Genomic DNA, 22,725 nt, shown 5'->3' with positions numbered 1-22,725 from the left:
TGCATTGAGGCATCCAGATATGATGAAAAGATGGCTTTCTGAAGTTCAAACAAAGTATCAAAATGATGAAGAAACTGGATTTAAGTGACTTTGAACATGGCATGGTTGCTAGTGCCAAACTGGTGCTGATCTACTGGGATTTTCATCCACACCCATTGATCAGGTTTACATAGAACGGTCTGAAAAAGGGTAAATAACCATGAGAAGCAACAGATAGACTGACATTGGACTAAGGCTTTCTGGCTTTAATTTTCTCCACAGCATTTGTTTTTACCCCTGATGTCTAGTATTTGAAAGCAAGTACACCATGCTCTAATGCCGTTTACTATCGCCAAATCACAACCCAACGGAGTATTTGTATTTGAGATTGCGGCGTACTAGGAGATTCAAATCTGCAGCCATGGTGTGATGCTTTCTGGTCAATATGAGCCAAAATCTCTGAGGAATGTTTATGACACCTTGTTGAATCTATGCCATGAAGAATTGAGGCTGTCCTGAAAGCAAAATGAAGCATTGGCATAGCACCTTTGAGCATAGTAAAACTGCTTTACATGAAAATAAATTACAATAGGTTAAAGAAAATGACATTACATGAAAGAAATGCACAGAATAAGTAGTAACATTTAATCACTGAATAAAAGAAAAAGAAAATAAAAAAAGAAAAGCATGCAAGAGGTCCAGTACAGGAAAGGTGTGAAAGTTGCCAGTAGTGAGTGTATACAATACAGTAAAATTTAGTTGATGATGTAATGCTACAAAGGATAGAAATTATTCTATTGATTGAAGACCAACTGATTTATTTCAGTTGAAGATTTTACATTAATCTCTCATCCCTGGCAAACATGTGGCAAAAGTGGAGAGAAACCACTTCCTTTCAACAGAAAAAAAAAAAAAACTCCAACAGAACCGACCTCAGTAAGGACAGCCATCTGCTGTGACCAGCTAGACGCTGAGAGGACAAGAAGCAGACATGGAAAAAAAGATAGAAGCATGGAACCAGAGGTACTATTTATGGGAAGGAAAAACACAGAGTACCCTCAGTTGTAAGAGCTCTGTTGATGGCTTCCTCCAGGAAAGGAGCAGAAATTAAACAGACAATCACAATATCAGTGGTAGTTTCTGTAGGAAGGCAACAAACAAAGATTATGTGTTGTTAATTCCTCCATCAAGGGACATGACTGAGAAACAGAATACTATGTAATCAAGAACATAGGTAAAATAAAATTCAGAAGGATAAAGGATGCTCAGGATCAAATTAGAAAAAAAAAATCTGCTAAAACAATAATCCATACGTAGCTGACTGGGAGAAAAAGAAAAGAATAGATTAAAGTAGAAATGTAATAACAAGATTGATTTTAATATGAAACCTATTAGCCACTTAATCATTTTGACATCTTAGCATCAAACTTGAACCTTGTTTTCTTTGGTATTTGACTTTCCTCCATCCCCACTCCACCAAATATTTGCTAGCCCATGTTATGATCATGCTGCTTATTAAACCAAAAGACATCATCAAAACAAAACATATCACTTGTTGTGGACCCTGGTCTTTTGGAGAACTATTTCTTGAAAAGAGAAACACAAGAGAATAATAAAAAAAAATGAAAATATGGAAGTTAAGCAGAGGCAGATATAATCTGTTTCATTTGTAAGCTAAACATTTTTTAAACTCCTTTGGATATTTAGCAACACGGATTAGTTCATATCAACTAGTGTAACATCTGAGCTTTTTGTGAGAAGATGTTGGCCAAATATTTGAAAATATATAAAAAGAGAGTTACAAATGGTCATTGTCAGATACAATATTTGCAAAAACCATAATTAAATTGTTTTAACTAAAAGAACAGACAGGGAATGTTTTTATGCTGTCATAACTAAAATATTTAGGAAGATTTAGTCCAGAAAAGCCATTTAAGTAGTTTTTAGTGGTCTCTACTGCACAGGCAGATGTGTTTTATAGAATGTGCAGCAGTGAGCTATAATTTAATCTTCTGAAACCCAAGTAACATTCCAGACAATAGAAGACTCTGCCAGGCTGACCTCACAATAGATGTTAAATGATCATAAGTTACATGCAGCAAAGCGGTGGCTTAATTGTAAATAAACTTCACAACAAATTACACTATCCTACCGTGGTATTTTTTTTTTTTTTTTTTATGAACATGACTATCTGACTGGATTAAATTTTAACAAGAGAGCCAATGGATTAAGCAACCATCTGCTCATTGTTAAGGCCTTTTGTTTTCAGGATGAGGTTTTGTGCATCATAGCTAAGCTTTGCAACTGGCAAATGCGACCCCTGGTGGAGATAATATCCTAAAATAATTTACAATGCTTGTCAGGAGATGAGCTTTCTTGACTTAATCAAAGAAATAAAAGACAGTTTAAAGCACAATAACGAGAGTAAGACATTGCAATGATACCTATAAGGGTTCAGTTTAAACTCTGAAGGTAGAGGAAAATATACAGATTAACTCTTTATTGTCTGTGATGGCCTGGCGACCTTTGCAGGGTGTAACCAGCCTCTCTCCGTTGACCACACCAGCACCCCTCGAGTTCCCACTAGGGATAAGCATGTTAGATAATGGACAGAAGGATGAACTTCTCAGTGTATTCCCACAGCATTATGGACCAGCTTTAATGACAACACACATAGATCTCACTTTGTTGTAGGTGTCATAGTTTTGTCTTTCAAATTATTACAACATCAATCATGACTTTCTCAGTAACTATCAAATAGAGAAAAGTATTTTGGAAAGGCTGTGTCTGTATCAATGCATTGATGCTAAATTGTATTATAGGAAGGTCTACTTTTCTTTGTGGGACCACAATAACTACCCTGTAAAAATAAAAAAAATAAAAAATAAAAAACATTCTTTTTATAGGTGTTGCTGAACACAAATTGCTGTTCATCGTTTCAAGATAACATTTAAAGTTTGGTCAGTCAGCCCCTGAAGCCATCTATTGAAAGAAAAACCAAGAAGAAGCTCCACTTTAGCCGTGAACCACAAACCCTTCAAAAAGGCAACAAACCTTAGCCAGAACTATGTTTACATGCTCTAAATGTATGGTTCCTGACTATTTTTTTTACTGGGACAAGGCGGAAACTAAAGCAGGGCATGTTGGAACTGAAACAAAGCAAGCAAATGAATTAATAACAATGTAATACCTTTGCTGCTGTTTCAAACTATACAAGCAATGTGTCAGACTAACCAATAAGGAATTATATAAGGAATTATTAGTCATAAATAATTACTTTACATTTTATTGTTTTATTTTTTCAGACTAAGATTAAAATAAGTGAATATAAAAGGAGTGGAAGAGCTCTTCCTTATGGTTGTCTTTCAGTACTGCCCTGTATTTAGCTTCATCCTCTCATCAGCTCTACATTCTCTGTCTGTGCTCTATACCCCACTTTGTAATGCAGCCACCATCATGCTTCCCATATATTTTTCATATCACCAGTCGCAAAGGGCATTTCAGAATATTAGAATAATTGGTGTTCTTTCAAGGTGAACTTGCTTGAACAGTCAAAATAAAATCATTCTGCAAGGCACTGTACTACCTCCTGTCGTTGTACTATCCTTCTATAAAATGCCGAAATCATATTTTAACTTCATGTGAAATAAATTATTTTATTTTACAGGAAGTGTGTAATGGAAAACATTATTGTCTTCTTTTTCGAAAATGAAAGAGCTTAATTTTGCTGAAGTCCACGTGAATAATGCGGAACTAAAATTCAGCAGCAAGAGTTTCAGCTCGAACAGTAATCTCAGATGGGATTTTTCTGTTTACGCCTCAACGTGGGTTTGTTTGATGGCATTTTGAAGTCTAAGTGATGAGATGAAAAATTACCTGCATAAACGCAAATAATTGTTTTGATCAAAATGAGTAAAAAGCGCCCCAGCGATGCCCCCGTGGAGTCGGAGGCTCCGGCGAAAAAGGAGAAAGCTCCGGAGTTTAACGGAACTGTGTTCAAAACCATGCTGAAAAATCCCACCACAGCCATGAAAGGTAAGATTATTCTGACAGTCGGTGACATTACATGGCGAATATTATGCCAAGTTTAACTCCTTAATTGTTGCCTGCAGGGCTGGAAAGGTTCATATCAACCGCGAAGAAACTACCAAGCTCCGACCTGTATGATGTGGTCGAGGGTTATATTAAAATATCGATGGAGTGTGCAGAAATATTCAAGTTGCTTGAAGCAGAAAAGCCCCTAGAGACCGAGGTAAGCTGGAGCAAGCTTTTTCAAAGGATGGAAATACTTTCGTGGTTTGTTTTTGTCTTGTCTTGCTCATCGAGCGTCGCTTCTGTCCAGATGATGCTGATTTTTGGGAGCTTGGAAGTGATCCTTCTGAGGACAGCCAGTGATCTCTCCCACTTCAACATGGTCGGCAATGTAATAGTGAAAAAGATCGCTTCTAACTACATGAAGCTTCTGCAAGGGTCTTTTCATTCACTGAATCACGGGTTGGTGCAATAATTATGTGTAAAATATTCAGATTTTTATTGTATTCAGATTTTTATTACATTAAGAACACACATATCCTCGTTGTATTTAATTGTCATTATATGATCCAACATCAAGCAGAGCAAAAGGCGCAGTTGTTGATTTTCAGACCTTTGCAGAGGTAGATAAAATCGCTGGATAAGATGGATTTCGTGTGCAGTATCGTCTGATTGCCCAAAATGAACAAAATCTGGGCCAATTTATCAGCTCGATGATGTATAGGCGCAGAATGAGTCCAGACCTAGACATACATTATATTGAATGCGTTTTGAAAATTTATGTTCACAGACACATTTCAGTGGTTGCCAGACGTTTTAGATTTTTACTAGTATAGAAACATTAAAGCCTTTGTATCATTATTAACTATAATGCTTTTCTTTGTGGTATAGAAAATGTGACAGCTTTTAAGGAGTGAATGTATTTTTGCTATCCACAGCCATTCTGCAACAATAACCTCATGTTTTGTTTAACAGATTTGTCCGTCAATGCCTCAATCTGCTGTCTGCCATGGTGTCTCAGGGTGCTGAAGCTGCCAGAGACATCTTCAGTCATGTTCACATCAAAACACTTTTTGGACTGGCAAAGAGAAAAGATAAAAGGGTATGGTGCAGGTGTTGTCCTTTCATTTCCGTCTGCCTGTCAGAGTCTTTTCAGCTAAATCGAGCTGTATCTTTTGAATCCTTCTTGCAGGGCAAACCTGATGTCAGACTGGCTTTCATCCAGTTTGTGCTGTCCTTTTTAGTGTCTGGAGATAGTGCAATCATTGGGCAGGTTTTAGAGGTTAAAGGTAAGATTTAAATATGGATCACTATTTGTACAAAATACTTTTATTATTTTCTTCTATGCTGATGATCTGCTCATCTGTTGGGTTAGAACTCCTGCCACACATCCTGAACACGGGTCTGAAGGAGGACAGGATGTCCACTGTCAATTTGATTTTGTCAACACTGAAGACAAGAGTAAGCACATCAGATCTCACATTTAAAGTGAAATCTCTTGATTATGAGCTTTGTGTTGAAATATTTGTCTGTGGTTAGGTTGTGTTAAACAAAGCCATCAGTAAAACCCAGAAAGTGCGCTTCTTCACCCCTGCTGTGTTGGCCAATATCGCATCTCTGTACAAATGGAATGGGATTGTTGATGCGGCTGCTGATTATGACACAGTAAGTTGACATTCTGATTACACAAAAAACATTTCAGCTAAATGCAGCCTGATAACTTGTATGTAATCTCGTATTCATAAGATGGGAGAGGACTCGGATGCTGCTGGGATATTGGTTGTCCGGGATCTTGTCCACAGCTTCCTCGTTGACCTGTGCTGCTCTCGAAAGCACGGCATCAGCTTCCACGATACCAGCTTTGGCACTGCTGGGAGGTCAGCAGTTGATGTGTTAGGCACATATTTGACTAATTTAAAGATTAAAAAAGCAGAATGATAATTGTAAAATTTTACTTGTGCAGACCTGGCAACCTCGTCTTGCTTCAGTTCTTGGTTGGACTGAAACAGGCGACTGAGGATGAGCTGGTGGCAGAGCTGGTGGTGAACATACTGAAAGAAAGTCCCGACATCTTGTCCAGGTTTTTCAAGGAGACTCAATATTCATACACCCCGCGGATCAGAAGTGCTTGGCAAGACAATGTCAGACTCCTTAAAAGGGTAACTATTATTGATTTATTTTCTTATCTGGAAACATTTGTGTGGGTTAAAAGCCTTAGCTTTAGGTCATTCTGCCCATTTAGTAGTTTGTATGGTCATTTCATGATAGGGGCCACCAATAAATTGGTTTCAAAATTCTTAATTTTCACAGATTGGCGAATGGCCAGTACTTGAATGTGAAAGTGATCTTATCCACCAATCTTATCTACCGCCTCAAATGTCTGAAAATCAACCACTGATTCATTTTGTTCTGTTGTGAGAGAGAACTGCCCACCAGCTCTCATAGTGTTCACGGTTAACAATAGTCATCCCACTGTTAGCGACTTGGTTACTATATTCAGCAACTTTTCAGACAATAAGGTCAGTACTGGGCAAAATTTGAATTGGCAGGTCAGGCTTTTTGAAGATTGATGATCAGCCAGAAATCTGCAATTAGTACACCTTAATTTCATACCATTTCATTCCAACGTTCTTCCATTTTGAAAACAAAGTATATTGTACCTTTCGGATTTTGGGGCTGTGCTCTAATGGGCATATCTTGGTGCTGTTCCTTCAAGAGGTTGCTGTGTTGGGCTTATATTAGAAATGCACTAAAAGATGCAAGTAAAAAATCCAGCTGCTGCTAACGTTCCTCTATTTTGCTTCTTAATCAGATTTATGAGGCCCAGCCAGAGATTTCTACAATCTTTCACAGCACTGAGATGATTCCTTTGCCTCGTTTGTTGTCCATGGTTATGGTCATCTCTCTTCCTCCTGTGTGCAACAAGGCATTCTTTACACAGGGCCTCAGTGTAAGCCACCTAATTGCATTTTATAAATTATGCATATTAGTACATGATTATGTTCAACTATATATTAATTTAATCCACAGCTTTCAAACCCAGTGCAGCTTACAACCATGTCCATGATCAATTTCATTCTGAAAAAAGCCAATAAGAACATAGAGTATCTTTTGGACAAATCACAGTTGCACCACTCAAATCTGTACACTGTTGAAATGATGGAGGAGCTTGTGCAGCAATACAGGGAGACTCTTGGCAAGGTAAGCTCATTAAAGAGATGTTTTATTAGGTTTGCTGTTGTGGGTTGACATATTATTTATTCTTCATGCTCCATTCCAGATTTTGCCTGATATGACACTGATAATTTCAACATGGCAGTCTCTGAGCAAGAAAGAAAAGGCAGATGGTGAGAAGAAGATCAAAAGCGAAGAACTGGCTGACGGTAAAACTGACGTGCCTGGTAAGAACCTTTGGTTCTTGTTTTGTTCAGGGTTCGTCTGGATGCTTGAAATCCTTGAAAATGCTTGTATTTTAATTAGGTGCTTTAAAGTTTTGGGAAGTGCTTGATTTTTGTATAAAGTCATTGAAAGTGCTGGGTATTTAAACTGCAAAGTTTTGTAATAATCCAACGCTTGATTAAAAGGCTAAATCTGGAAAATGTTATTTACATTTGAAGCCAGTTATTTACATGCACCTAATAAACATCTAATAAGTATTTTTTCCCCTCACTGTCTGAAATTACATCAGACCAAACTTCTCTACTTTTAGGTGAGTTAGAATTACCAAATTTATTTCTATTTTCTAAATGCCAGAAAACTTAGTGAGAACATTTTTTAGATATTTTTTGTGACTTTCTTTGTATATTGTTTATGCATTTAATTTGAATTTACCTTAACATGATTGTTTCAGTGTAATGAATATTTATTATTCCTAATGGCTCAATGAGTTATTGATCTGTGTAATTGAAAAAAAAATATGTTGTCCTATATTTTATACGTTTAACATTATTGAGATTGGGAATTCTTTTGGATAAATTAGTGTTTGGTTCTCGAACCACTCGGGCGAATTTGGTCTATGTGAGGGAGACATTTCAAAATATGCAATTTTGCCATATTTTTGTTTATCTTGCCCCTGCTGTAGAATACTACTACCAAAAAATGATTAATAACAGTAATAAATCATTTCATAAAATAGTGAATTGAAGCTGTCTTCTATAGTTTATTTGTATTGTTTTTGTTTTATCTCCAAAGTGTAGTGCTGGAAAAGTTTGAAAAGTTATTTTGAAACTGCTTGGAAAGTGTAACATTGTTGTGGGAAAAGTGTATGAACTCTGGTTTGTTCTAATATTTATGACGAATGTGAGTCATCCTCAGCTGACCGGTTCATGCTCTTTATTCTTGAACAGTTGCAGAGAAGGCTGAGGTCATTGTGCTGAAGGCCTTTATTCTTCAGGTCATAAGTCTTTACCAGAAAGTGGTCCCACATCTTGTTGCGCAGTGCAAATTTGACTTCAGCAAACTACTGAAAGGTAAAGTATTGCTCCTGATGTCTGGTGTTTATTTTTTTATTTGCCATGTTGAAATAAAACTAGTTTTTCCCAACCAATTTTTTCAGGAATTGTGTCTGAGAAAGGAATGAAAGAGGAGATTCCTCCGGTCTTACAGTATCAAATACTCCAGCTGGCTTTAGATCTTCCTGCAAACAAGTTTTCCTGGTTTCGCTTGCAGGTGATGAAGTTTTATTTATTTCATTTAATCTCCATTGAGAGCCATTTATCCTTATACTCTATGTTAATGTTCCTCACAGGATGTTGCTAATTCAGAATCATCATCCGGGGAGAAGTCTGTCCTCTGCCTGCTTCTGAAAATGTTTGTGTCCAGCAGCAGGAGCCACCTGAGCTCCACCACACGGAAGCTAATTCTAAAAGTAAGAAGCATTTATGACACTGCCGCTATTTTTCAGTGTGGGATATTTCTGCAGCAGCCTAAATATCAAACACTGGACATTATTTTTGACGGAAACACCATCAGTGTGCCCAGATATTACATCCAATCAGGCTCTGTTCAGTCCCGGAGAAAAACTTGTGAAATCTGTCCAGAATCTTCAAAAAACATGACCTATTTTCAGTTTTCTGGAAAGGACCTCCAGCTTCCTCTCTAAGATGAGGATCATTAGATTGTTAGTATCATCCACTATACTCAAAACTCACAAGTTTCTGTTAAAGTCCCAGTAGAATTTATATATTTCACATATTTATGTCTGTGATTGTGTGTGATACAAGAGGCTCTTTTGTGGAATGCTTCCTAATCCAGCAGTTAATATGTAGGTAATGGTTGTTAATGAAGATTCTGTGACCGGAAAATGCCACTTTTTACAGCAGAGAATCTGGGTCTCGGTCCATGCTGGCTGGAAAACTTGGATCCTTGTTCAGCTTTCTTCCTAAAAAAATAATTATCAAAATTGTTGATTTTTGTAATATTGTAAAAAAAAAAAAAAAAAAAAACCTTTTTTTTATTATTATTTTATTTATTTAGTTATTTTTTAAAACAAAAAATGGTAATTGTGCTAATAACTGTAGGTCCTTTTAATTTTGAAATAAACTTCTTAGAAATTTTTTTTAAATTTAAACTAGGGACTAACATTGTATTGGCTGATATTAATTTTTTAAACATATTTTTATCGATCTGATAAATAAAACTGGGTCTTAATAATTATGTAGGGTTTTGTACATATTTAAGGTTCCTTTTCCAAGTAAACAACTTTTGTACAGTTTTGTACTTGGTCAGTCTTGGTTGGTATTCTGTTAAAGGATGTTTTATTGAATATGATGGCAGAAAATTCTTTCAGGAGGCTCAACTGTTCAACAGTAAATCAGGACTTCAAGGTTTAAATTGGAGCTTTTTTCTTAGTAGGAAGAACTTTGTATATTTATGCCATTTAATACATTCCTAAAGTGAGAATGGCACAGAAACCTCTGTTAACTGTGTAGCTAATATATTTACATATTTATTCCCTGGAATATATTCAGGTGCTGAGGGACACTGGGGTGTTTGAGTACACTTTCACTGAGTTCCACCTCTGGCTGGACCAGCTGGCAAGAATAAAACCAGACCAACAAGAGACAGTCATCCAGTTCTTGGAGAGGGTAAGTCTAGCTAGCTGGTTGTAGAAAAACAATTTTTGCTGCGCACAACAAGCTTCTGTTCCATTTCTGGCTCCTTATCAGAATTGTTAGAGTTAATGCACATTGATTGAATTTTTTTGTATAATCCAGAAATTGTTGACAGGTTGTGGTCGGGATCATTCCAGGAGATTATGTTTGGACTGCTTCATCATAACAAACTCCTCTTGATCTCCTCCAGGTGTTGGTCAAATTGGTGTGCAACTCCTGCGATTACACAGACAGAGTCGCTGGTTTCGTTCAGGAAGCAGCAAATATCCAAGCGAATCTGAGCGTCCAGGAGGGGGAGGCAGCGAGCGTTCCAGTGTCTCACATCGATGGTGAGCGTTAAAGCAAAAGAACCAGAGCTTGTTTTTTTTTAAGCAGTTATTGTGTCTGAAGGGTCTTTTGTTTTATTTTGACCCTCAGATGTTTTAGACATGCTGGACGTCATTATGGAGGGCAGTGAGGGTGAGATGGAAGAGTTTGGGCCGTCTCTGAGCGAAGACCTCATCATCCAAACCTTCCCATTCAGTGCAGCGGTACCTGCCGCTCTGGAAGCTCGGAACAAACTTCCTGCAGACAAAGGCAAATGCTAAACACCTCGCAGTCTCAATTACAATAAAACACACATTCAGATATTATGATAACATTCATGTCTTATGACTTTTCTAAAAATCAAATCTGCACATTTTCTTAGTAAAATTCACCTTTAAGCATTAAAAAAATACACTGTATGTTGCGACGACGGTAACCAGCTGCGTTTTCCTCAATCAGGAATTGTGTGTGAGTACCTGTCAGCTGTGCTGTCTGATGTGCTGCACTGCCAGAGAGACCCTCTGCCCCTCTGTCTGGCCCTTCAGCAGTACGATAAAGAGCTAGTCTCTTCCCAACTCCCTCCTCTTCATCAGTCCATCGCAGAGCTGCATCAGTATTACTCCAGATGGCTGCCACAGCAGTGCCGAGAGGAACTGGTGAGTCGGAGCCTTTAATACGCCCTAGAGGAAATATCAGTGTCTTGCTAATGTATTCATACCTCTTGAACCGATTTCCTCCTGTTACAACCTCTTAACCAAATGTTTTAGGAATTTATGTGGAAGACCAACACAAAAAAATAACTACCAAAAAAAAGTGAAAAGTTTTGCATTCATTTGTATTAAGCTACCAGCATTGTAAATCTAGGGGCTGAATGTAGGATAGAAAACATCTCACCATGAAGTCTTGCTACAGATTCAAATTTAGATTTAGGTCTCAACTTTGACTGGAACATTCCCATGCTGCATTCCAGGAAAGTAAAGCTTAAAATGATGTTTGTAAAAGCTACTGCAAGGAAATTTTATGGCTGGTGCCATGTAGAAATTCCGACTCTTCATTAGAACGCTGTTACATCTGGTCTGACGTCAAACCCAGCTCCCAGGTAACTTGCACACAAATATACTTTTATCTAAGCTATTCCACTGTAGCTGTGGCTGAATGTTTATGGTCATTTCCTGTTGGACGTTGAAGTCGTTCTGCGTCCATTTTAAGATGTCGGCTTGAACAGAGTCCTGAGATTAATTCACAAACAGGAGACCTCTCTATTTAGTAGGATACTTCTGAAGGCAAGCAGTTACAGTGAATGCATTTAGAGGTATCAGAGTAAAAGTGGACATGTGTCCTTACAATTCACAATTAAACCCCACTTTGTGTTGTTTTATCATTATAAAAGCCCCCCCCCCCAAAAAAAAAAAAACCCCTTAAGGATCTGGTGGTAACATCATAAAATATGTAAAATCTCTACTACTTTTGCAAGTCGTTCTGCTTTCAGAAAACAAGAATAATGTCTTTATTAGTTTTTTGTTTTTTGTTTTTTTTTCTGAGCAGTTCAAGTCTTCTGAAGGCTTTTCCAAGGATCTGGCAGCCCCAAGCTCGTACTCTTCATTAATAAAAGCTGCGTACATTCAGGGACCAGGTGCTTTGCTTGAGGACTCTTTCAGACGGGATGCAGAAAAAGCTCTGGCTGTCATGTCACTGTCAGAGTTTCCAGTATTAATCAAGCAGATTTTACTTTACATTAAATCCACGGTGGAAAGCTTCGGAACGGTAAGGGCACAAAATAAGCCTCAGTGCTAGACATAAGTAATAAACACACTGAGTGCATCTTGCCCTTTGGTTTTAGTTCTCCAAAGAACCCGGAGATGCGATTCTTCGGACCCTGATGGAAATGCTCCAGGATGTAGTAATCAAACTACAAAGTTTTGAGGAAACTACAAGTACAGACCCAGCCGTGGAAAACTCCCAGGAGGGATCGGACCTCTTCTTGGAACTGAACGAGCCACAGACAATAGAATGCAATAAAGAACAGGTTGGGGGGTGGGAGGAACCTCTTAAAGAAACTATTTATAAAGCTTTCAGCTTAACTTATTCTAATCGAAATCACCTGTGTTTAGGTTGTTGTTTCAGCTCTGGGCTCCGTCTTCAAGCATCCGTGTCTGGAGCAGTGGTTTCTGGCTCTGGAGCTGGCTGCGTTGCCTCCTCACTCTCTGAAACCTGTTGCACTGAAGCGCTTATGTGCTCAGCTGACCGAGCGAATCCTGAGCCTGCTGAAGATCAGTGCTCCTGCTCTCGACAAACTCAATCACTTGGAGCTTATTTCTGGCTACATGGCGGCTGTAGAACGGGCTGCGTTGAAGGAACTGGTTGAAAGGGGTTCCCGCCCTGCAAAGACGCACTCTAAGTCTTTCCAGGCGCTCCTTTCTTTGCACGGCTACATGGACTCTAGTAATCTCCGAGAATTGGTGTCTAGGCTGCTTCTCCTGCCTCAGGAAAGCCTCATCTGTCCCAGCGCTGAAGGGCTGCACTCTGAGCTCAGCGTTTATGGCCATGTAGCTCTGCAGATCCTCACAGAGTGTTACTCTGCTTCTTCTCAGAACCAGAACACATTTCTGACACAAGCGCACCTCCACGGCTTAGGCGCTCTTCTTCTGTCCTGCTCCAGCCCTGAGCTGGACGCCTTTCTGCTGCAGGCTCTGTCCAGCAAGCCGGACAGTGCCAGGCTTATCCACACAGATGTGCTGCTGCGCTGCCTGCGACGTTCTCGCCCAGACTCTCTGGCTGTCGTCTCTTTGCTGCTGCAGAACAGCTCGTCTCACCGCCTCCGCTTTGAAATGTGGTGTGAAGAACCCGCCAATATGGAGATGTTGTCCGAGACAAAGGCTTTCCTCCCACTGATCAATACCTATTTAAAGGTGGCGCAAAGAGAAGACCCAGCCAGACCAAATGAGGGTGTGTTCTGATTTATTTTATGTAGATTTGGGGATTTTTTTGTGCTCATATTTAAATATTCATTAATTAAAATCCCATTTTCTTCCCTCCACAGTGCAAAAAGAGGTTTTAAAAGCCATGAAACAAGCACTCCTTTCAAAGTTTTCTCAAAGGATTCTGGGAAACCTGAGTGAGGACCATGGAGTCCACCTTGTAGAAGCTGCTGCAAGTCTGATCAAACTCTCTGCAGACGTGAACGACATCCAAGGTTTGATCAACGATCTTCCGGATTTTCTTCAAAAGCCAGAACGTTTTGAAAGGTAAAGTGTTCAGAAATCACAAAGTACAATAAGGCTGCAGTTAACTATTTTAGCAATCGATTATTCTATTGTTTATCCTGAGGATCGACCTATTAATCGGATAAATAAAAATACAGAATTTGAACCATCTGAATTCTGGGTAGGACAAATTAATAAAGACATTTTTCTTTATCTTTTTCCATGTGTTTGCTCAACTCTTTCCCTGCATTGTGGTAATCTTCAAACTGTTCTTCCTAGGGTTTTATTTTAACCGTGGGTTTATTTTTATCACCTTCCCATAAACACCTGTTTTCCTTTCTCTTCAAAATTTTGCTCTTCTTTGTTTTTGGTTCATCATGAAATCCCAAGACAATACATTGACATATTTGGGTGTGACATGACAGAATATGTTGTACTAAAACCTTTTTAGCTGTTCTCAGCTAACAGGTTTTTTTTGTTTGTTTTTTTTTCAGATGGAATCTAGTAGACATTATAACAGAAAAGCTAGCTGACAGTACAGAAGAGCAAGAAAAATGGAGGAGATCAGTTGTCGCTGCCGCTTTAAAGTGTTTAATAGCCTCTTATTGCCGCTCTAAAGATCAGACTGCCTCTCCATCAGACCAGGAGGAGGGCATCTTAAAAAGACTGCAACAACTCCTGGTGGGTTTAATTTCCTTATTCATACAGTTAAAGATATGTATATATATTTTCATTTTAAGTAATTCAATTATATTTTTTCATACAGAAATCTGCTGAAGATGTCGGTGTGTCTGACTGGAACAGTTTTGTCAAAAATGGATTGAAGTAATCTATACATCCAAATGCTTTCTTCCATCAAATACATCATCACCAATGAATTTATACATTTATCATTGACTTTGTGATTTTCTTAAATATTATAGGTATCGGTACTGTAATCAACATTTCCTCAACACCTTGAGCAGTCTGTTGGAAGTTATGCATGGAAGTGCAGAACACCAAAAGGAGCTGATTCCTTTGTCCTCTCTTCATCTGATGACCACAAGCCATTCCCAGTTCCTATCAGTTATGCTGGACTCCAGCGAAGAGTCTAACAAGTATCAAGTCAAAGGTTGAATTTCATATTAGAACCTATTATTTGCAGCCAACTTAGTCATTTATTTATTTTATTGTTGGACATAAATATCCATTTTACTCTCTTTTCAGAAGCGTTAGTTTCACTACTTCTGTGTCTGGTGGAGAAATGCCCAAAGGTGTGCAACATAAATCACTTTATTGTACTTTTGGCAGCCTACGGAGCCACACTTTCAACTTCAGGTAAAAAAAATAATAAAATAAATAAAAAATAATTCAGGGATGGATCAGCATGTAATTTCTGATTTTATGCGCTTTCATCTCTCCGCACATGTTGCCTTGCAGATCAAAAACTGTTAATGCTTCTTTGGCAATATGAAAGACACCAAGTCAGCTTGCTGAAATTTCAGTGAGTTTGATTTATTATTTTAGTATTTTATGTGGCGCCCAGAAAGAAGAACACTTGTTTGATCCAATTACTGAGCGTGAGGTTTCTTGTGCAGATCGCTCCTGTGGGGCCCTGCGGCTGTAGAGCATCACAAAACCAGAAAAACGCTGGGAGCCTCTCTGTGGAAGCAGCCGAGCTCAGACGACGTGTTGGCTCTGCTGAAAGCCGACAAGATGGTGCAAACGGTTTTAAAGTTTCCACAGGAGCGCAGAATCATCCCCCAGGTACGTTCCTCAAATCGTGTTTGTTTTGTAAATGTACCATTTCGGAAAAGATTGCTGTGAAAGATGAGTTTCCGCCTAGTTAAGGTGGTTTTAGAATGTAATTTTTCTTTGTTTCTCATTCAGGATGGTACTGAGCAGCTGTATAGTAATGACGCCGTGAAGAACCTGGGGGATTTGTATGATCCGTGTTTCCTTTTGCCGCTTTTCAGTGCTATATTGCGACCAGGTGAGATGTTCTAATACAAGCCGTCGTTGAGAAAAATATGTCTAGCATGGACGAAATGACATTAATGCAAAATCCAACCCTTCTTTTGGCTCCATGACAGAATGTGTTATTGACTGCTGTAAATTCGTGTCCTGCCACGCCCTTGGAGTAACCGTGATGGCTCTTAGTAGCTTTGATCCGAACGTGAGAGCCGCAGCATACCATGTACTGGCCTGTTTCTACCAACATCTGGAGGGCGCTCGGTTCAGAGAGAAGAGACAGGTATGTGGTGATGCACACCGTGTGGATTTGGGAATGGCCTCATAAATCTTGACGACTTTTTTTCTTTTTTCCAACAGCTGCTGTATTTGATGGACAGCCTCAAGAATGGAATCCCAAAGCAGAATCAGAAGCTTCCATTTGTCCTGGCTGTTTATATCAGCAAAGTGGCTCAGCAGATGCTCAGACCCGGTGCGTATCCCTGAACCTTTGGATTTAGTCCCTGACGGCTCTTGTTTGACCCTCGTTACTTCCTGAAACATCTGCTAGTGAAATTAGCTCACGACTATTTCTTTAAGCTTATTTAATTTAATCCATTTGTTGCTTTTGCTGTTTAGGACTGATGCCATGCATTTCAGGATTACTGAACTTTACTTTCTGTCTCTGTGTTTCCTTAGAGGACCACATGTATGTGGCGTTAAACAGATTTCTGCTGTCACACCAAAGTTTAGACTTGAGAAGAGTTCCAGAGTTCTTCAAGCTGTTTTATGGTTTTGACCTGGAGGTAAATTATTCTGTTTTTTTTTTTTTAAATCACCTTTATTTAATGGTGGATAAGAAATTGGATATTTCTGGAGTAAATAAAAGACTAAATAAACTTTTTCTGCATCAACAGCATGTAACCTTCGTATGTTTGTTTGTTCAGCTCAACCTTTTTTCAGTGGGATGTTATCTTTTTCTGGGGAAGGGTTAGGGCAGCTGTGGGAAAGGGTTGACTTACCCTTTTTTTCCCCCTCTAGCACAAAGTGGAGCGTGAGTGGATCCTGAATCTGCTGCAAGAAGGAATAAGTGATGGACATAGCTATAATCTCTGCAGCCATCAAAGTATCTTTCAGGTCCTTTTGGGTTTCAGCAGCAGCCCCCTGTGCAATGAATACATCCAGGTATACACAGCTGCAGACGCAGTTATGTAACTATCACCATAAATAATGACCTTTTTTTGTTTACTTTTCATGATGTTTGATTATCTTAATACTTTGAACCATTAGGTAGTTGAGAAAACATTCCTGAAGATTATTGGCTCTGTAAAATGTAAAGAAATTATTTGATGTTGATGTGTAAATCTTCACTTAGGTACAGATAATCAAGGTGTTGTGTCAGGCTGCCCATGTGCCAAAAGCGGTTTATGACCTCACCAAGAGCTGCGGACTCCTGAGCTGGATGATACAAGTAGTTGATAAGAAGTAGGTTATCATATTTCTGAATACTTTGGGAGATTAAACTGCATAATGCGTCTCAAAAAGCTTTCACTCCCTCTGAAGTTTTTCTAATTGGAGCAATGTGAGAACCGTTTAAGCTAATTTAATCTGTGTGGTAATAGCTGTTATTTGAAGGCCCAAAAGATTTTTTTAAAGACCAACCAACAACCACAGCAGACAGGTTAGGGATTACGTTGCAGGGATGTTTTTTGATCCAAAGCTCATGTTGGAAAATAAGCTATGGATCAAACAGGACAGCCATTATTGATGGAGAAGTAGAAAGCCATTGTTGAAAGAAATAGTAAGAAATTCTATTTGTAGTCTGCAACCTAATCCAATTGAGAATTTGTGAGAAAACTTTAGTGAAAGAGTGATTAAATATGTAAATATTTAAGTGTGTACATTTTATGGAAATATATCTCAGAAGATGCAAACGGTGTCTTGACAAAATAATAATTCAGGGGCATAGTCAAAACCTCACACATTTTCAGATTTTTGTTTGTAAAAGTTTTTGAGAATCCCTCTTGTTTTCTTTGTACATGTTGGTTGTAATATGTAAAAATGGGAAGGAGTTAAAGTGCTATGTATTCTTTATGGTCTGTTTCACATTTGCAACAATAATCTGTTCTTCTGTCCCCGCAGGACTCTGACCCAGCAGACAGTATCTGCGGTCATTGATCTGCTTCATACTCTGTGGTTTACCAGCCTTGGGCAGAAGGAGAAGAAGGTTGGTAGAAATGGCGCCACCTTGTCCACTGAGGAGGAACCTCTGTGTTTAGTGAAATGTCTTCCACTCCCACTCATCAGTGAATTTCTCTGTGTGGCTTTGGCCATCAGCAGACACCTCAGGTAAAACTTCATACATAGCAAATACATTCATCAGTGAAAGTGCAAGCTGTAGCATAAATACAGAGTGTCTTTTGGTCATGGATGCCAGTGTTTGTGTGACCTCTTCTTTGCAGGTTGGGTGTGAAGGCCGCTCAGTTGAGCCTGTTTGTGCAGACTCTTGGCTCTGTCCTCGTGCATCGGGGCAGCGCTCTCCATGTCAACAAACAAGCAGACCGACTCACCCTTCATCCGCAGCCGCTCTCCTCTACTGAAACACTCTCCCTGCTCTTCTGCTGGGCCTCCTTGTCCCACAACAGCATCGTTCTAGCCCAAATACAAGCCCTGTCTGAAAAGCACAAAATAAAGGAATTAATGGGTGAGTGCTGAAAAATGTAATGAGAAAAATGTAATGAAAGCCAAAATGAAGGCTGATTTCCTTCATTTTGGAAGGAAAACAGCCTCTATTTACCTCTATTTACACCTGAAATTAAATGTACTTTATCTGGATTTACCTGTGATAGATTAACACAAAATAGTGTATGATGATGAATTCTACAGAGACATGATTTATTACTTTAGCCTTTTTCTAGTCATAAAATTTGAAAGTGTGGCAAGCACTTTTATTACCTGAGTCAGTTCTTTGTGCATACAGGTAACAGCTGTAAGTTACTGTTATGCCAGTCTTTGCACATAAAAAGAACAAAATTCTTGCCCATTGGTCTTTTCAAAGCTACCGTATTTAAATAGATGCTCAGTAAGACAGTTTTTTTAGCCTCTTAATTGATTTTCTTCCAAAATTGTCTTCTCATCATCTTTCACCAGAATCCTGTAGAAAAGTATCCTCATTACATGATTCTGCAACTACCATGTATCATTTTTTTTTCTATGTCCACTCAAAATGTGAAAAAGACTTTCGGGGTATGAAAGCAGCAGTGAACACTAGGTAGTCATTGTTTCATGCTGTGGCATTATGATTTATTTTAAATAAAAACTGAATGTTTTTCTTTATCTTCAGGCTTAGGGAAGCATAGGGTGCGAAGTAAGGGTCGCCTTACCTTTGAACGCACCCGAGATGGGACCGCTTCAGAGGACAGCAGGACTGTGGAACAAGAAGAGAGTCTTCTGACAGGCTGCAGAGTTCACCTAAGCAGCGTGTTTGTTTACTGGCAGCCTGTGCTTCAACTGTCAGAACCACCGTCAGCTCAGCCTGGAGGCAAACTGGATGCCAGGCAGTTGGCCTGCGATACCACGCACCTGCTTACAAAATGGTCCCTGAGGTGGCTGGTAGAGGACGGGTACGACGAAAACAGAACAAAGGACTTCCTGACCTGGCTTGAAAAAGCCGTGATCAAACACAGGGAAATCGTGGATGTTTTGATGCTCGATCCTGGCGTGAAAGCTGACCTCCTTCAGCTCTTCCATGACACGTTTGAAGCTCCAAGTCGCGCCAGCACGGAAACCTGCCAGTTCTTCACCAACATTATGATCCGCTTATTAGAGATGCGAGGCCAGCTTCCGGAGCTCCATCGGGTCATTGTCTCTGCCTGCATGTCTGATCAGGACCCGTCTAGACATGGTGAGAACCTGACAGCTTATTCTGAGACGGTCCATAATTTAAATGAGAGCAGTAGCGCTATTGGTACCCCTGGTGAAGTTGATGTCTAAAATGTAATAAACTACTGTAAATAACATTTTTTGCAGCAACTTATCATCACATATACCTAGTGTTTATCAGCTGCTTAAAATTGAACAGTGCGGTAAATATTTTGCCTGCCTTCAATGTGTGAAAGACAAAAGAACATGCAATTCAGGGAAATAAGTTGTGTGTTGATCTTTCACGAAATGGCTCAAGAATTTTTCATATATAGTACAGGTATTTATTGATTTACTTTCATTTTAAGTTTCATTGATTCCAACTGTTACACAACGGCATGTAAAATGGACCTCAACAGATACAACAGAAGCTAAGCGAACTTTTCCTGCTCTAAAAGACAAAAATTGGTACATATGTATATATTTTTTACCTTTATTTATACATGTTGTCACATTGAGATCCAAGATCTCATTTACAAGATAGACCTGTTTTTTCTAAAGCAAACAAGCAGAAAAATTACAAACACAGCAACAAAACCAGTAGTTAGAAAATTTGACTTGATTAAGCAAGCTAACAAAGTAAAAATAAGAGCAAGTTCCATGAGATGTTTTCTGTCTTTTTTAATTTGAATAGTCCCAAAAGAATCAAAGTGGATAGCTTCAGATCCTGCTGTAGCGTTTTCCCACACATCAAGAGTTTATGATAATTGGCATTGAATCTTTATTTCAATTTTTGGAATTAAAGATGAATATTTCTCATAAGTCACCAGGAAGTATGCCAACTAATAAAAAACTGAAGTTAAGACATTTTTTATGATTTCTTTTTTGTATTAACTAAATGGCAAAGTCACACACACAATGCTACTCTTTTGTAATGAGCTGGGGTTTTACAAACTTTTTTCTTCTTTGCAGAACCAGGACTGTTTTTGTTGTCTTTGTACATCCATGAGCTGTGGAGTGGATCATCTTCAGCAGACCTGTTCCTGTCCCACGTCACCTTGGTGACCAGAGCCCAGCGCAAAAGACAAAAAGGGTTCAAATCAACAAGGATCCAAACAGCCATCGGAGCCATCTGTAGTGAAATAATTGAGATGAAAAGTTAATCAGATGCTTGAAAATGTCTCTGTTTATTTTCAAACCCTTACAGTTTGGCAGACTTTAATTTTGCTTTTTTTTTTTTTTTTTTTTTTAGTTTTTTATCTGTTTAGTTGTTTATTTCCCTCTTTGCAGACTTCTATTTGTAATATGTATATGCAAACTACTAATCTTTTATCTACAATAAAATAGACAATCTGACCATTTTCTATTATTTTTGGAATAATTGTCATGTACACACACTGCCATGTAATGCTTATATAACATCTGTGTAAACAACAGCCTTGTACTTTGTAAGTAATAGGACAGGAACAATTAATCATTCGCATGTTTTTCCTTCACTACTAAACACATAGTAATTTTAAAGTGTGCCATTTTAAAAAAAATAAATTAGTATTTGCCAACAAGTTTTACTACTAACCTCCAGTATCAGCCAGTGGCGAAGCAGCTGGGGTTTTGTGGTGACGCTTGATTTTGGATTTGTTTATCCTGGAGTGAGCACATTTTAGCACACATATGTAAATAGAATAGATCAATTTTGCATAATGTATTTGGGTGAAAAACCTTTACTCAAATCCACTGTTCCAATAGACATACTATACTTACTTTGGCAACTCCACACTGAGAGACATTAGGTTCAAAATGAGAAAGAGAAATCCCACAAAAGCAGCCAGAGATACCCAGAGTATTATGACAATTGAGTCTGAAAAGAAAGAAGGACATTGTTGTTTAATTTTTTTTTTTTACAAGGATAAGGGGGAAAAGAAGTTAAGAGTTAATAAAAACTTACATTTGTGGTATTTCAGCTGGCTCTCATCCACAAAAACAGGATCCAGATAATCCAAGTAGTACTCCCATTCATACAGAGGAGCACTGGTGGAGTTTCCGGGAACAGCAACAGTGTCATTTTTGGAGAAATAGCTTGCTGTTCTGTTTCTAGAGAGAAGAGCCGAAGTCGATCCGAACATTGTAAAAACAAAAGAACCAGAAGAAAAATGTTTAACCTATGCAACCCAGGAATTATTCCAACTCGTGTGTTTGAGTGGTCTTCAGATCATTCTTCTGGCAGGCTTGAGTACAGAGCACGACTGGAGGTGCGTGTAGTACTTAAAATTTGACACAGGAGGGGGTATGAGTGGTTCGGTGGGGAAAATGTTTATTTAATTAGCTATAAAGGGTAATGAGTCTCATCTTACTACATATCCTTAATCATACATACAATAAAAACATATCAAAAGATTTAATGAATTTGCTAATGTTATGTTTTACATCTTTGAAAGTCTCTTTTAGTATTTAACGCTAGGTTTAAATATTCACTCTCCACATCACCCCTCTATTTTGTCATCCAACATACCTCGAAGTGAGTTTACTATTTTTTATTTAAAATGAGTGTAAAGACAGTTTAACACATTTGTCTGAGACATGATTAGTTGCTGTCAGATGCATCGTTTTTCCAACAGTACTGAAGGCACCACTACCTTGTGACATCACACTTTATCGTAAATCAACACATGATAGAACTCAGCAGTGTTTGGAGTTATTTCCATATTGTGCAATTACAAAATTACTAATGTTCCCGTTAATTTACTGAGTTTTCACACAAAAAACCCCTCACAGAATAAATACTAATTTATAAACACAACTTCTGTCCTTCACCGGTAAACGACATCTGGAATGAAAGGAATATATTATATAAAAACATATATTGTCTCAGTAGAGAAATTCAAGTGTAACATTTTCTTACGAAATGTGAAGTCAGTATTGACATAAACCGCGCCTTTTTTCTCTGCTACATTTGAAACAAACTCCAATCTTTTTTTTTTGGCAATTCACATACAGCAAAACTGTTGTGATATTTCCAGACTTATTCGCTTCAGATATCGGAGGTAACGACTGTCAAGCTTTTGACCCCCAAACAGGAGGGGGAGCAAGGTAGCAAATGTCAAAACATTCATACCGTATTTCTATACCTTCTTTACTAACCTACACTCTTTGATAAAACTCTGTAAATCTTACTAACAGGCCATCTGTTATTACCTTAATCGGAATTTGCTCATTTCAAGGGCCACCTAAGATTAATTAGTTTCTTAAAAATATTTTCACTCCAGAAAGGTTGTAGTTCCCATTTCGTATTTCCGCTTCCTGTG

At 38.5% G+C, this 22,725-nt stretch overlaps 2 protein-coding genes across 2 annotated transcripts; one reads left to right on the top strand and one right to left on the bottom strand.

Moving 5' to 3' along the window:
• Positions 1–3,752: 3,752 nt before the first annotated feature.
• On the top strand, positions 3,753–20,779 carry urb1 (URB1 ribosome biogenesis homolog). Its single transcript, XM_014972190.2, has 39 exons — positions 3,753–4,014; positions 4,092–4,231; positions 4,322–4,473; positions 4,987–5,113; positions 5,204–5,300; positions 5,387–5,472; positions 5,551–5,676; positions 5,758–5,888; positions 5,975–6,170; positions 6,824–6,961; positions 7,042–7,212; positions 7,292–7,412; positions 8,358–8,480; positions 8,567–8,679; positions 8,759–8,878; positions 9,981–10,097; positions 10,315–10,453; positions 10,542–10,700; positions 10,890–11,086; positions 11,976–12,194; positions 12,271–12,456; positions 12,542–13,376; positions 13,471–13,675; positions 14,128–14,314; positions 14,400–14,458; positions 14,557–14,744; positions 14,840–14,950; positions 15,053–15,116; positions 15,211–15,379; positions 15,503–15,605; positions 15,706–15,866; positions 15,944–16,055; positions 16,262–16,368; positions 16,604–16,747; positions 16,938–17,047; positions 17,705–17,911; positions 18,025–18,266; positions 18,906–19,466; positions 20,396–20,779. Exons 1-39 carry the CDS (start codon positions 3,888–3,890, stop codon positions 20,584–20,586), a joined length of 6,741 nt encoding a protein of 2,246 aa, XP_014827676.2. The 5' UTR covers positions 3,753–3,887; the 3' UTR covers positions 20,587–20,779.
• mrap (melanocortin 2 receptor accessory protein) lies at positions 19,745–22,719 on the bottom strand. Its single transcript, XM_014972193.2, has 5 exons — positions 22,616–22,719; positions 21,369–21,514; positions 21,185–21,281; positions 21,000–21,067; positions 19,745–20,555 (listed from the first exon to the last, which is right to left on the bottom strand). Exons 1-5 carry the CDS (start codon positions 22,633–22,635, stop codon positions 20,524–20,526), a joined length of 363 nt encoding a protein of 120 aa, XP_014827679.1. The 5' UTR covers positions 22,636–22,719; the 3' UTR covers positions 19,745–20,523.
• Between the last annotated feature and the right edge of the window lie 6 nt (positions 22,720–22,725).

The sequence above is a fragment of the Poecilia mexicana genome, unplaced genomic scaffold (assembly GCF_051168715.1).
Source record: "Poecilia mexicana isolate PSO_F unplaced genomic scaffold, ASM5116871v1 scaffold_13, whole genome shotgun sequence".
In the NCBI taxonomy this organism is placed as follows: domain Eukaryota; kingdom Metazoa; phylum Chordata; class Actinopteri; order Cyprinodontiformes; family Poeciliidae; genus Poecilia; species Poecilia mexicana.
Note: the sequence above shows the minus strand (reverse complement) of the source record. Positions and strands in the feature narration are given on the sequence as shown.